The following is a 13,541-nucleotide window of genomic DNA, read 5'->3' on the forward strand; positions in this document are numbered from 1 at the left end:
TCCTGGATATTAGGTTTCTCCGGATACATTGTAGGCGCATCTAACATCCTCCTTGTTGAGCTTCACGCCATTCACTAGGGTTGTTATTGGCTAAAAATATGAATTTTCAAGTTGTTATTTGCTACACAGATTCCCTCCGTTGTGTTCATATCGTGAAGGTGCCAACATCTAGATTCCATAAATATGCTATGGTGGTTCAAGACATCATGGACCTCCTCAACCTTGAGTAGATAACTTCTATTACTTACACACCCCGTGAAGGCAGCAATTGTGTTGGCTTCCTTGCTAAGTTCAACGCTTCTTCTACATTGTAACTTGTGGCTCACACCTCTTATCCGTCAAGCTTATTGGACCTCCTCCTTGTAGACTTAATTTGGAGAAACTTAGGTTTCTGTAGATTATAGTCTTTATTTTTTATTTTTTTATTTTTGCTTCCTTTAGCTTTGTAACAAAAAGAAAAATATTATTCCATATTGTATACTCATTTAGTGGAGAGAATGATGGTGGAACTCACTTAGTCGTAGAATCCACTATCTATTTTTTGTATTTATCTCTCTCCAAATTGCATACTCCATTTATTTTGACAAATAGTACAGTAGACACTCCATTTCTTTTGAGAAATGGAGAGGATCTCAACTCCACTTAACCTCGGTATATTAGTCTTATTCTTATACTTCCAGAGCCATGACAATTCATGACTTTAAAATCTAAAATTAAAGTAGGATTCTTTGATTTGTGAAGGATGCCTCATGATCCAAATTCATTAATTACGTAGGGGGATTTCCTCAGTACGGGAGATAGTTGTTCTTACACATTGAGCCTATAGGATTTGTATGATAGTGCTAAGTTAAAGTGTGAGCACTCATTATATATTCCCTATGTGTTTGAATTGTGATTATCAATGTGCAATCAACATTTTCATATATTCTAGGGTGCAATGCTCTTTGCGAAACGTGACGTCAAGAGCTAAGGACTCAAAGTCCTTATATTCTAATTACATTAGACCCTGACCAAGTAACAAAGGGTTTCAAGATATATTTGTAATTAGAAATTAGTAAAAGTTTAAACGGATACTTTATGCAAATGAGGCTATTTGCTTGATATATTTAATAAAAGAGAGTTTTAAATTTTTACCAAATTTTCCAACTATTTACGTTATTTCTTCAAGTATGGGAAAAAGAGTGTCACAGTAGTAGGGACCTACTCTTCAGACATAATCGAACAAGATTTCTTTTAGGAACAATGTATTGTGCCTAATGAATAGGTTGATGATTTGGAATGGTGAGAGTGATTATGGATATGTGGCTCTATTGTCCATTTGGCTCAAGACATAAAACCCATGGGGAAGTCTATTTACTTTCTATATATGGAGTATCTCTTACCACACTTAGGTATCAAAATCTCATTTCTAGTGAGAATGAATACCCTTATCTGACTTGAGAGCCCGTTGAAATCTTCTTCATCCATTAAACGAGAGAAAGAGGATTCAAGAAAATAGGAGTTTTAATGGTGGAGATTAAAAAAAATGAAGAAACTTAGAAGCAAAAATGTAGAGAATCAATTATGATCTATGATCCTTTAGTTTAGGTGCTCGCAAATCATATTTGAACTAACTTATTAGAGTGTCATTTTTATGTACCACTCCTTCGTATCATCAACACTACCACTTATTGTGTGGATCTCCTACGGTTGTTAGAAGCAGTGAAAACCGTTAAATATGAAAGATGAATAGGCGATTACATGAATCGAGCTCGGATTTTTTTAATGAGAAAAAGTTTTGTTATCAACTCTCTTGTCACTATGTTGATTCTTCTAATTTCTTTTCACTACCAAACATGGTGTCTTTTCACTATCAAACATAGTGTTGTTGTCTTGTGGGTTTAGAGACAGAGATAAAGAAAGAGAGAAAAAAATGATATATATATAATTGATAATGCAATATACTAAAAATCAATAAGTATTAAATAATTACTTCAAAAAAATAAGTATTAAATAAACTCTGAATTACTAGGATATTTTCTCCTATAAATCCGAAGATTAATAAGTATAAAAAATAATAGATGCAAATTTACAAACAAGTGAAACCCCACTGGGAATAGGAATATTTTTCATTAATATTTCAAGGGAATACATTTCTTCCATTAGAGTTTTCACTGGATTTTTATTCAATTTTAAAATTTTATCTCCCTATGATTGAACGTTCACACATGATGATAATGTCACTCAAGGGAATCCAAATCACATGTCTAGCACACATATTCCGCTAATGCTAATTAATTTTAGGAAAATGCTAACGAGTGCAACTAAGACACTCTTAAGAAATTATGAGAGCATCTACATCCATGTAATCCATAGTGGTGCAGAGATATTATTGAGAGTTTGGACACTATTGAGCGTTTTTGTCATAAATTAATTCTCAATAACAAAAGTAAGCAATGACGGGCCAAAGGGTGTTGCCGTACAGGGATGCTATTGAGAGTTTGGACACTCTTACGTGGTTTCACAAAAACACTTGGAATTTGTGAAACCACTTATGTGTTAGCCCATATTCATGCTCTTGGTAAACTTTTTACAGAAATAAATGCATTCAATGTATTGAAAATTAAAATATTTAATTTTTTAAAAGAGTCATTTTTTAATTTATAATCCTTAAAAATTGTTCCGACAACACTCATTAACAAACCACTTAGTTTTATCTTTTCATTCAACTTAAAAAACTTGGTGAAGACTCTCTACAATTTAGTGATCTCTCGGTTATATCCTAGTAATGGGTGGTGCATTGGTCCCAACCAAAGTGGATTGACTCGTAATATTCCCAACAGGATAACCAAAAAAAGTCAACAAAGTCTAAATTGAAGGAACCACTCTTTTTTCTTCCTGACACTAACAAATAGTTTGACCTTTGAACAGGAATGCCTCCCAAGTCAATTAGGAATTAGTGCGATGCAAGTTCAATTCAGTCCAAACAAAGTACCAGACGACAAAAATATGAATAATAAGTAGGGTTATTACATTTTGGGTCATGTTAACCGGTTGGGATGGGAATAGGTCAGGCCGGCCTACAGGGACCTACGACCTATCCTACGACATGTCAGGCCAGGCCAGGCTTTTTTCTTAAATAGAGAAGGCCTAGGCTTTTGTTTAAGCCTATTTAGCTTAAAAGGTCAGGCCACATGCCTCTCAAAAAGTCTCTTAAGCCTATTAGGCCGGCCTATTTAAGTAATATGAATAATATTATTTATTATTATATTATATTTTGTACTTTGAATTAAAATATAAATTTGTAAGCTTTTTCAATAATTTAAACTTTATTAGTATACATTAATTTTTTGCATATATAAATGTATTATTATAAACTAGAATAGAAATATGATACAATATATAGTCGAATTCCCTAAAACCGTATGTTGATCATCAAAAGAGAGTTTAATCTAATTGAACTATTAGTTCGCTAGTCCATTTAAACTTAGATCACATTGATTATTTAAAGATGTATATAAGATATAGGCTTTTAAACAGGCTAGCAGACCGTATCAGGCTTTCAGAAGGCCAGGCTTAGGCTATAAAAAAATAAGGCAGGTCAGGCTTAGGCCTTGCAAAGCCTAGCTCGGTCTAGCCTATTCCCACCGGTGCCCCCAAAACATTGGTTAAGAAAGTCAAAAGAAGAAATTGCTAGTCAAAAAAGATACTTTTTAATCTTTTAATGTATTGATTACACAACTTTCAATGCAAAAATTACTATATTTGCTTCTTTAATCAGTGATCCGGGGGCACTGGTTAACATTTCCCTGACATGGGCAGCATTGCAACATAATATGTACTATTAAAATTATGGAGATGAGACAACTCCACTTCGTGATATTAAGCATCAATGTTCAACTGCACAACATATAGACCAACAGAAGTATATTTTGTTCATCGATGATGTTTTATTAGCAAAATATATTTTTTGTCATGGATGAATGATGATGTTTGTATGTGCGACTGCAAAATACTCTAGACTGCCTTTACTTTTTATGTCGGCTTAAAATTTACTTTTTGTCCTCTATTTTTAAAAGGGTTAATATGTGTTTACCCCCTGTAATATAGGTCATTTCCGGTTTTACCCCCTGTAAAATATTTTTTTTGGATTTCGTCCTCGTAATTTGAAGATTTTTGGTTTTGGACCTTCATGAGTTTTGACAGTACAAAATCAAAGATATGGCAGGGGGTAAACCGAAATTTGCTCAAATGAACAGGGGGTAAACCAAATTTTTTTCAAATTACAAGAGGGGTAAACCTAAATTTGCTCAAATTACAGGGGGTGAAATATTCAATGAAGGTGTAAAACCAAAATATTTTCAAATTTCAAGGATGAAATTCAAAAAAAATATTTTACAGGGAGGAAAACCGGAAATGACCTATATTACAGGGGGGTAAACACATATTAACCCTTTTTAAAATTGGATTTTTGGTCTTCTATTTTACTTTTTTTTTCTTTCTGAATTTTGGTCTCTCATTTCAATTATGTGTCATTTTTTATAATGTGTCATTTTCATTTATGATGCAAGTTTATTAGATCTCTCCTCTAAAAAAATCACTTATTAGATCACACATCATAAAAAAAAAAAAAAAATAACCCAACTATGAGATGGGGTTCAAAACTAAAAAAAAACGTAAAATAAAGGGACCGAAATTTCATTTATTTATATTTTAAAATATAGATAGACCGAAAATGCATTTAAGATTTTTATGTTTTTTTATTTTAGTTGAACAATAAATATTAAAATATAGATTTAATATTATATATTATATTTTTCATAATATTCTTTTTACAATTTTTGAAAACATATATTTTTAAAAATGAATTCTTAGCTTGTCTTTCAACTTCTCTATCACAATTGTACACTACATAATTCTTTCATCTCTTATTTTAAAATGAAGTGGAGGTGGATATTTGCATGTCATTTGTGAGCCATGGCGTTAGGGTAGCCCCAAATAGGGCTGGCAATGAACCGAACCAACTCGAAAATAGTTCGATATTCGATTCGATAAATGGTTCGTTGAACTTGGTTCACGAACCTAATGAGTCGAACTTGAGTTGAAAATTAAGCTCGTTAAATAAATGAGTTGAACTTGAACTAAGAATGGTTCGACTCGTTTGGTTCATGAACCAGCTCGATATATATATATATATATATATATATATATATATATATATATATATATATATATATATATATATAATTTATTACAAGCTTCTTCTAATAATTATGCACTTCTTTCACAGGAGTTATTACTAATTTGAATAAAAATCAACGATAATTGTAATACTTGAAAGTGGAAAAAAAAAGGTTAATACCTTTACAAGGCTTTTTAAACATACATATGCATAAAAATTGTCCCACATAAAGTATTGAGAGGAGGAGTGGATATATGAGCAGCGCATTTCGTTCACAATGTAAAACCTACCGTGGTAGTATATGCTACAGTAGTAAATACAAAGTGCTACCTTACTAGTAGTTTTATTTAAATTATATTTTTGTTTTTGTAATGGTCAAAGACATATTTTTGACACAAAAAAAAAAAAACTTTTCAAAAAAAAAAAGCTCTTAAAATATGCATTTCGAGCAAACGAGTTGAACCTAACGAGCCGAACCGAGTTGTTCGTGAACTTTAAACGAGCCGAACTCGAGTTAAAGAAAAGGTTCGTTTCGAACTCGAGTCGAGTTTCGAGCCGAACTAATTCTTATCGAGTCGAGTCGAGCTCAGACAGATTCGACTCGACTCGACTCATTTCCAGCCCTACCCCCAAATAATAATCAAATGAAGCTTTATCAACAAAACACAAACAGTTTTTTTATTTTAATATTACTCTTCACTCACTTCTCAAATTGCTTAGAAACATACTCTAGCAGTAGTTAACTAACATTCAACTCTTCAGTGACAATTAAGCATTGTTGGTATTTTTTTAGCGTCGGATTAACCAATTTTAAAAGTGTTCCACAACACTTAACTAGTGATAGAAAATTGAACGACAGTTAATGACACTTGAAAAAAAGAACAATTTGATAAGTGAGAAGAGTAATTTTTTGTTCTATGTCCAGTTCAAATCCAAACCAATAAAATCTAATCTCGATTAGTTTGGATATCTAATTCAAAAACAAATTACTCGATGTTCAAACCAAACTACCATAATTTTTTTTAATACTCCCCGCCACAAATTATGACGTTTTAGTCATTTCACACGTATTAAGAAATGTAAATAATTTTGTATAAGAAAGAGATATTATGAGTTATTTTACAAAGTGTCCTTAATAAAACGTATCGTAAAGCAACATATAATTTGGGATTTTTTTTTCCTTTTCTCAAAGGTATTTCTTTCTTAATGTTTCACTTACTACGGGTTGCACTATTTTTTAATCACGTCACACACCCTCGCTCTCTATATCTTCTAGGTCGCAGCTGGTATCTTTTTCTTTTCAGTACTAAATGTCAAAGTAAGAAAACTTGAACTGAACTACAAAAAATTAACCTACTAAAAATACACTTCCAGTCTATCACAAGACCAATGAAAAGAGTATAACCACAAGCCGCAGAAAATTTTATCAAACCTCTCAATCCCGAATACAGATTCTATTGACCTTTGATGAAGAATATTCAGCCATGTATGTTTGTCACTTAAATTGCTACATACGACATGGAGTTGAGGCAAGGGAATGCATTACACGAACAAAAACGATTGACATCTCAGCTATTCTCACCGCTACTACTCATCAAGCCCATAGTCCTCTCCAAAATACTTGTCAACTAGACTATTTGCCATAGTTCTCACGTCTTCATTTTCGTGAAACTGAAATCTTTCCATGGCTTCAATCCCATCTTCTTGTTCTACAAGCTTTGGGCCCTTTCCATTGGGCATCCCTCTCAGGACCTACAGACACAATAAATCATAAACAACACGGGGTTTAGATCTCAAAGAATGTGGTATAATTTGACATGTTCAATCATCGATTACACAAACAAATGAACAGATCTAGCCATAATCTACCAAGTAGTTATTTATACATTCATGAAAATCGCTTACCAGCTCTATAAACTGAAGCCCTAGCTTGGCAGCTTCAATATCAGCAGATCTAACCAAATCAATAAAACCTGGCAAGCATCCTTTTTCAACAAGTGAAACCAGATGCTCCAGGATCAGATTTGGTATCTCGTCGCCTTTAGTTGGAGCAACGCAAATGTTGCCTAATATGTAAGCAACTTCCTTTCTTATATCAAACGGGGCGGCAGAAAAAAGGTGCAATAGCAAAGGCATTGCCTCGCTAGAATATATCAATTGCTTGTGCTCAACAGAACCAGCAGCTATATTAGACAGCACCCAGGCTGCTTCCTGCATAAGAAAAAAAAGCTCTCATCAAGCTTGATCCAAATTATTGAATCAAATATTAAATTTTATACCTTCTTCAAGACCCTGTGTTCACTATCCAGACATTTTATCAGAGCTTGCATGGCAGTATCTGAAATCGTCATTAAATAATCAGATATAAAAAATTGATCCATACTGTTTGATTAAAATGCGGATATTTATCTTAGCAAATAATGAAAAAATCACTAGCCTGTAACTTCAAGTCCAGGTACAAGAACAGCATAAGTTGCATGGGAATCACCAGCAACGAGATTACCTAAACTTCGCAAAACCTACAGGGATTTCCCATTGTTATTAGAAACAAAAAATCAATCTGAATAATTGTGGTTTCGTGTGCGGTGGTATATGCTAATAATCACAAGAAAATTCTCGAGATTCTTACTGGAATCATTAATTGCAAACTGTTTGATGTCGCTAATCTATTTACAAGCAATTGAAGTACGTCACTCTTCACCAGCATGGTGGTAGCTAAATTTGAAAGTGCTGATAGATAAACAACTACCCATGCTACTTCAGTAGCTGATTCATCATCCCTGAGGTGATAAAATAAAATTAATATAACAATAATCAGGGTAGCCTTTCGGGGATATTATGTCAATTGGTAACAGCTGGATAAATCGGTAATATTCCAAAAAATAATATTTCCATGTAGTCATAATTTTACTAGAGGATTTACACTGCCATCACTTCTGATTTTAAGCTCAGAAACCTATAGGAAAGTGAACTTTATGATTATAGTGGTTACATTTACAGCCACAAAAATTTCATGAACTTCATCCAAAATAAGTTAATAAATCATTTAGAAATTTGGCCAAAATAAATAAGAAATGGTTTAATGGGGAGGGAAAGAACTTCCTCTTTGATTATATAACTTTTGTGACGTCCCGCCATTTTGCATATGGATGGTGTCATTTCCACCCAAACGCTGAATGGAAGCACTTCCCTTTAGAGCCTTAATAGCTCTCTTATATTCGGGTGTTCTGTTGGCATCAAAGTACAACTCCTCATTGGTCAGCAACCAATAAGCCTTCTCTCCGCCAAACTTTGGAATCGTCTTCAAGATGCAATACCACAATCCAACATCCAGCTCTAATACTAGTTGATAATTGCTAGTTCAAATATCAGAAGAATAAAAGAAACGATTTGATTTTATTGATGAAACCTCCCTAAACCCTATATCAGTGATGAACCAAAGTTAGGAAGGACAAACACAGGCTATTGATATTCCTCTCAGGATTTCGAGAGCCTGAGACCTCTCCCACCAAAACAAATCCCAACTATCCAGACTCCGAATCTTCTCCCACTCTCTCTTTATAGCCTACTTCTGCCAAATCTATTAGAACTCCAATCAACAACCACAAACTACACTAACTTCTTCAACTAACAAAACCCAGCCAAACCTGTTTGGGCTTTCCTAACAATTTATCTAAATAAAATATACTTTATAAATTGACAAGTTTGTAAATTTCATCTTTCTGATAATGTGCATTGTGCTAAAAACAGAACAGAATAGTTTAAATACATGAAATATATTAACTGTAGTGGCAATTTAAACAATAAAAGTCAAGAGTAGAAAGTATGAGTCACCCATGCACAATAAAGCAACATGATGATATTAACCATGCATGTTATAAAGTAACTGCGAGTCTAAACAACAGTGAAACATGCTGACTAGGATATAACAAAGGTAAGTCCGGGGAAATACTCACGCTTTCGTTAAGTGTCGAACAATTGCATCCAATACTCCATCAACACGTATAAGTTCGTTAGCAGCTTTAGGATTTGGACCCTATATGCAAACATACTGAAATCATATAAAAACACATGTATGTGGAATATTCCATCTTCCACAAAAACCATAATGCACAAGAGACCACAAAAGCTGATGAGTACATAACACTTCTAAAAATCTACGGACCACACAGTACAAGCAAAGAAGATACGAATACAGCTATATAGAATGAGAGTGATCATTAAAGAATTGATACAAATCAATCACACTGACAAATTGTATGTAATATTCATTTGATGGATTTGAAACCTTGATTAGATTAGACAAAGCCCAGGCCGCTGTTCTAACAGTTGAACGTCTGTATGGTAGCATCATTCTTGCAAGAGGTACTAAGGCCCCTTGAATTAGAAGAACATTCCTCAACTCTTCATCTTCACCAGCCACATTTCCCAGTGCCCAAGCACACTGCTCAGCAACAGGTGAGGAGCTCTTTTCTGCAGAACAGGACTACTTATGAATTTTGAAGGTAAAACATTAAATAGTTTCAACCTTGAAGAACTTCATTATAATGTTGGATATAGTTGCAAAATTAATGAAGGTGGGCATTTTAGAAAAAGAATAGGATGCAAGTAGGTCTAAGTTCCCTCCATCCCATTCTTTCCTTAGATGTAGATATCTTACAATGCTTTAACAATTAAGGCTATAAGAGTTCCTCTAAATCTTTATATCTATAGAAATATAGGTCAAAAAGGAATCTCAAAGTGATCACTCACCCCCAAGGTGAGCAATAAGCAAAGGCAATGCAGGAAGCAAAGCTTTTGTTTCCTCTGGATTCCCTGCAGCAATATTTGTAAGACACCAAGCAGCTTCAAGCAACTGCAGGATACATTCACAACAACAAAAATGAAAATAGTAAGAAATTTTCTTGCCATTAATGATTCCATATGCTCTGCATAACATGCATAGAAAATAAATGCGTTTAGACCTGTTCATCTGGAGAACCAAATGAAAGACACTGAACTAGTATGGCAACTGCTCCAGCTTTAACAGCAGACTCAACAGGAGGAAATTCAGATCTTGACAGTAAACGCCTTAATTCTTGAAGGGCGCCTACTCTTTTCTGCACTGCACCCTTCCCCCTATCAATTAAAAAATATATAGTGTAACACTTCTGTCAAAGTTAAAGAATATGTGAATTTGCAATTGACATAATTGAAGATTTTCTCAGTCTGTGGAGAAAATATGCTCGACACATTACCAAAGAGGTAAGAGAAAACACTATTCTAAGATGATCTAAAAAGAAAACAACACAACATCAATCTTAGTGCCTAATTGGACAATCCTGCATGCATATGAAATTATCACATTGTTAAAAACTTCCCCCTCTAAACCAGAAGATTCAGAACACTTGGTGACTTATTTTTCCTCAGACCAACACAACTATTTGCTAATCATGTGTCAAATATGGTTTTAAAATAAAAATTGACATGAACTCTATAATTTCAATTAAACAACTCTTCACATGATTAAATAGCTTTACCTTCATTGGCTAGCACTAGTCTTCTAATCTTTGTTCATCGTAAACAGGGGCAGATGCGGGGCTACTACATTGGGGGCTCAAGAGACCCCTCCCCCACAAGAAAACAATTTTTTTCTATAATAATACTATTATATATATTTTTCATCCCCGTCAAACAAACTAGACATACTAACTTGTACTTACACACTCATCACAAGTTCACATCTCACAGTTTCAGTTTTGACTTTAACTATTGGTGGTTGAATCCTTTGTTATGTGTTCAGTTACTTGAGCATACGCGCATAAATATTTTTCTATTCATGTAATTCTTTTGGTTTTCCTTCATAACTATTATGTGTGTAGGTTCACCCACCCTTCAATCAAATTCTTCACACACTCTCTTAACTTTACCCCCCATTCTCTTCTTAATTTTTACACGGGCCTCTCCTCCGAACATCAACATAAACCGTTCTTTGTTTCTTCTTCTTGCTATTACTTCCCCTACAATATTAAAAGTTTAGATTTTTACTTTAACATCAACTAAATTTTATCGACCGGAGCATTCCCTCACAATCAATATTTAAAGGTTAGATTTTTTTACTAAAATCAAATTTATTTGTGTCTTCTAACAGGTAACTTATATAATAGCAAGAACTGAACTAACAGGTAACTGAACTCTAACAGAGCTATTCATGTCAAGAGTTATTTAAACCTATTAACTGATTCAAGTACATGAGAAGCTAAATAGCAGAAACACAAACTATGAACCAATTTGGATTGGCCCCTAGCTTTTGGAATCTTCATCTACCAAAAAATTCCTTATAAGTTCATAGATGTTTATTGAGAAGTTAAATGAAAAAACCTATAAGAACAAATGAGATACATAAACTAGTTTCAACTTATACGAGAAACTATTATTAAAAGACACATAGGCCTGTTAGGATTTGACTAACTTGAATTTATCTACTGGCATTAGCACTTGAGAGACTGTTCTAGAGAACTTATGGAAACAGCTTATGACATTTCCAAAAGTTGTTTTCGTCTTATTTTCATAAGCTTTCCAAGATAGCTTATATGGAAACAACTTATTGCTTATATGAAAACCATTTGACTTTATTTTATCTTTTGATATAGAAATAGCTTATAACTTATCCGTAAGCCCTATAGCTCAATTTCTTGAGAAGTTTCACAAAACCAACCCTATCACCAGCAATTATAAGATACAAAGAAACTAATTTGCAACGTGCAAGTCATAATTCAAAACTTCATTTTTCTACTTCCAAAAAATTCACCAGTCCAATTTGAAGCCATTCTAAACCTAATTATCATAAACTAAGAAACAAACCATACAAAAATAAAAAGTTTAAAAAACAATTCTTACTGATAAGCAAGTGCAGATTTCAAATTTTCAACAGCCAATGAAGTCTGAGACTCCAAAATAGATTGTTCTTCATCAATCATCATTTCAGCTTCAACATCAACATCAACTTCAGCATCACTAACTCCAACTCTACAAAGTCGTTTTGCCCGAACCAACGATTCCCTTCTCTCTTTCCCAACTGTAACTGCAAGTTGTCGTCTTCTCGTACCCGCCGCATTCGCAACTGAAAACAAAACACGCGATTGATTGAATGAATTCATTATCTCCAAGAAAGCATAAACCTAGAGCTATGTTGTATGAAATTGAATATATAAGAAAATTGATTGCTGTCAAATGAATAAGAGTGTACCTGATGATTTAATAGGGTCCCTTTTGTTGGCAGGATCGGCCATTGAAGAAGAAGGTGAAACGAATGCAAGTGTTTGGAGACGCTGAAAAAGGTTTTAGCGGTGGTTCTTTTTTTATAACGGTACATGAAAATGGGATCCACGGCGGTAATAAGCTCCACATTATTGGGCATTTGTAAAAAACGAGAAAATTGTTTGATAATCTAATTTTTGAAAATTGTTTTAGAGATGAGAAATTTTATTTGATTAGCAAATTTTTGAAAACTAATTTATTTTATAGTATTATATAATAAAATGTAATAGAATTTCATGATGTATTTTTCAGAAATATGAAATTCTCCTTGTATATATTTACCGGTAAATAATAACATTCAGCCAACATGATGTTATTGGGCAGTTGCTTCGTACATATAACATGATGACTAAAAAATTAAGTTTTACTCAAATGTCTTTTAAAGTGATTTTCTCAAATAGTTTGTTTCAAATAAAGTTATGACCAATGTTTAACGAAAAAAGATTTTAATCGGTCAACACTATTTAACCTGTCACACCTTCTTACTTCACCACAATGCTAGTCTCTTTAATCTATAATCTATAGATTAATGCAAAATCCTTATATCAAATTGTGTGGACTCAATGCAAGTTTTTGAAATTCCTCTTTTTAAAATTAAAGGTATTTTTTTAGATAAAATTAAATGTTAATTTCCATTACAATGAAGGGTACATGGAAATTGGCAAAGCATGTCTTGGCAATAATAAAAAGATTAAAGATTAAAGATAATGATGATTTCTAGCTACATAATCAAACGGCTATGTAGTATATGAAAAGAACGAAAACTTATATTCCTTTTGGTCTTTATTATAAAAAACAATTAACTTATTCAATGAATCTAGTGGGTGCCACTTATTAAATTTGTGATTGTAACATCCACACTTGAAACAAATTTGATGAACACACATATATTCAATGGGTATATTATGGTCTCTAATGATGATAGGTTAAGGGTACATTATGACTTCTAAGTTTAAAAAAAGGCATATGCTTAAATCTATCTCAATATAGATTCTTGTATATTTCCCCTTCATATATCAATGGGTAGATTATAGCTTCTAAGTTTAAAAAAAGGCATGCTTAAATCTATCTCAATATAGAT

General features: G+C 33.2%; 1 protein-coding gene across 1 annotated transcript; it reads right to left on the reverse strand.

Moving 5' to 3' along the window:
• Window positions 1-6,495: 6,495 nt before the first annotated feature.
• LOC146956086 (importin subunit alpha-9) lies at window positions 6,496-12,530 on the reverse strand. The gene is made up of 11 exons (XM_085726465.1): window positions 12,390-12,530; window positions 12,041-12,263; window positions 10,126-10,279; window positions 9,914-10,016; window positions 9,450-9,634; window positions 9,118-9,197; window positions 7,791-7,941; window positions 7,599-7,680; window positions 7,441-7,499; window positions 7,067-7,372; window positions 6,496-6,913 (listed from the first exon to the last, which is right to left on the reverse strand). Exons 1-11 carry the CDS (start codon window positions 12,430-12,432, stop codon window positions 6,749-6,751), a joined length of 1,551 nt encoding a protein of 516 aa, XP_085582591.1. The 5' UTR covers window positions 12,433-12,530; the 3' UTR covers window positions 6,496-6,748.
• Window positions 12,531-13,541: the final 1,011 nt, after the last annotated feature.

The sequence above is a fragment of the Medicago sativa genome, chromosome 1 (genome assembly GCF_051527215.1).
Source record: "Medicago sativa cultivar Bolivia chromosome 1, Bolivia_mono, whole genome shotgun sequence".
NCBI lineage: Eukaryota > Viridiplantae > Streptophyta > Magnoliopsida > Fabales > Fabaceae > Medicago > Medicago sativa.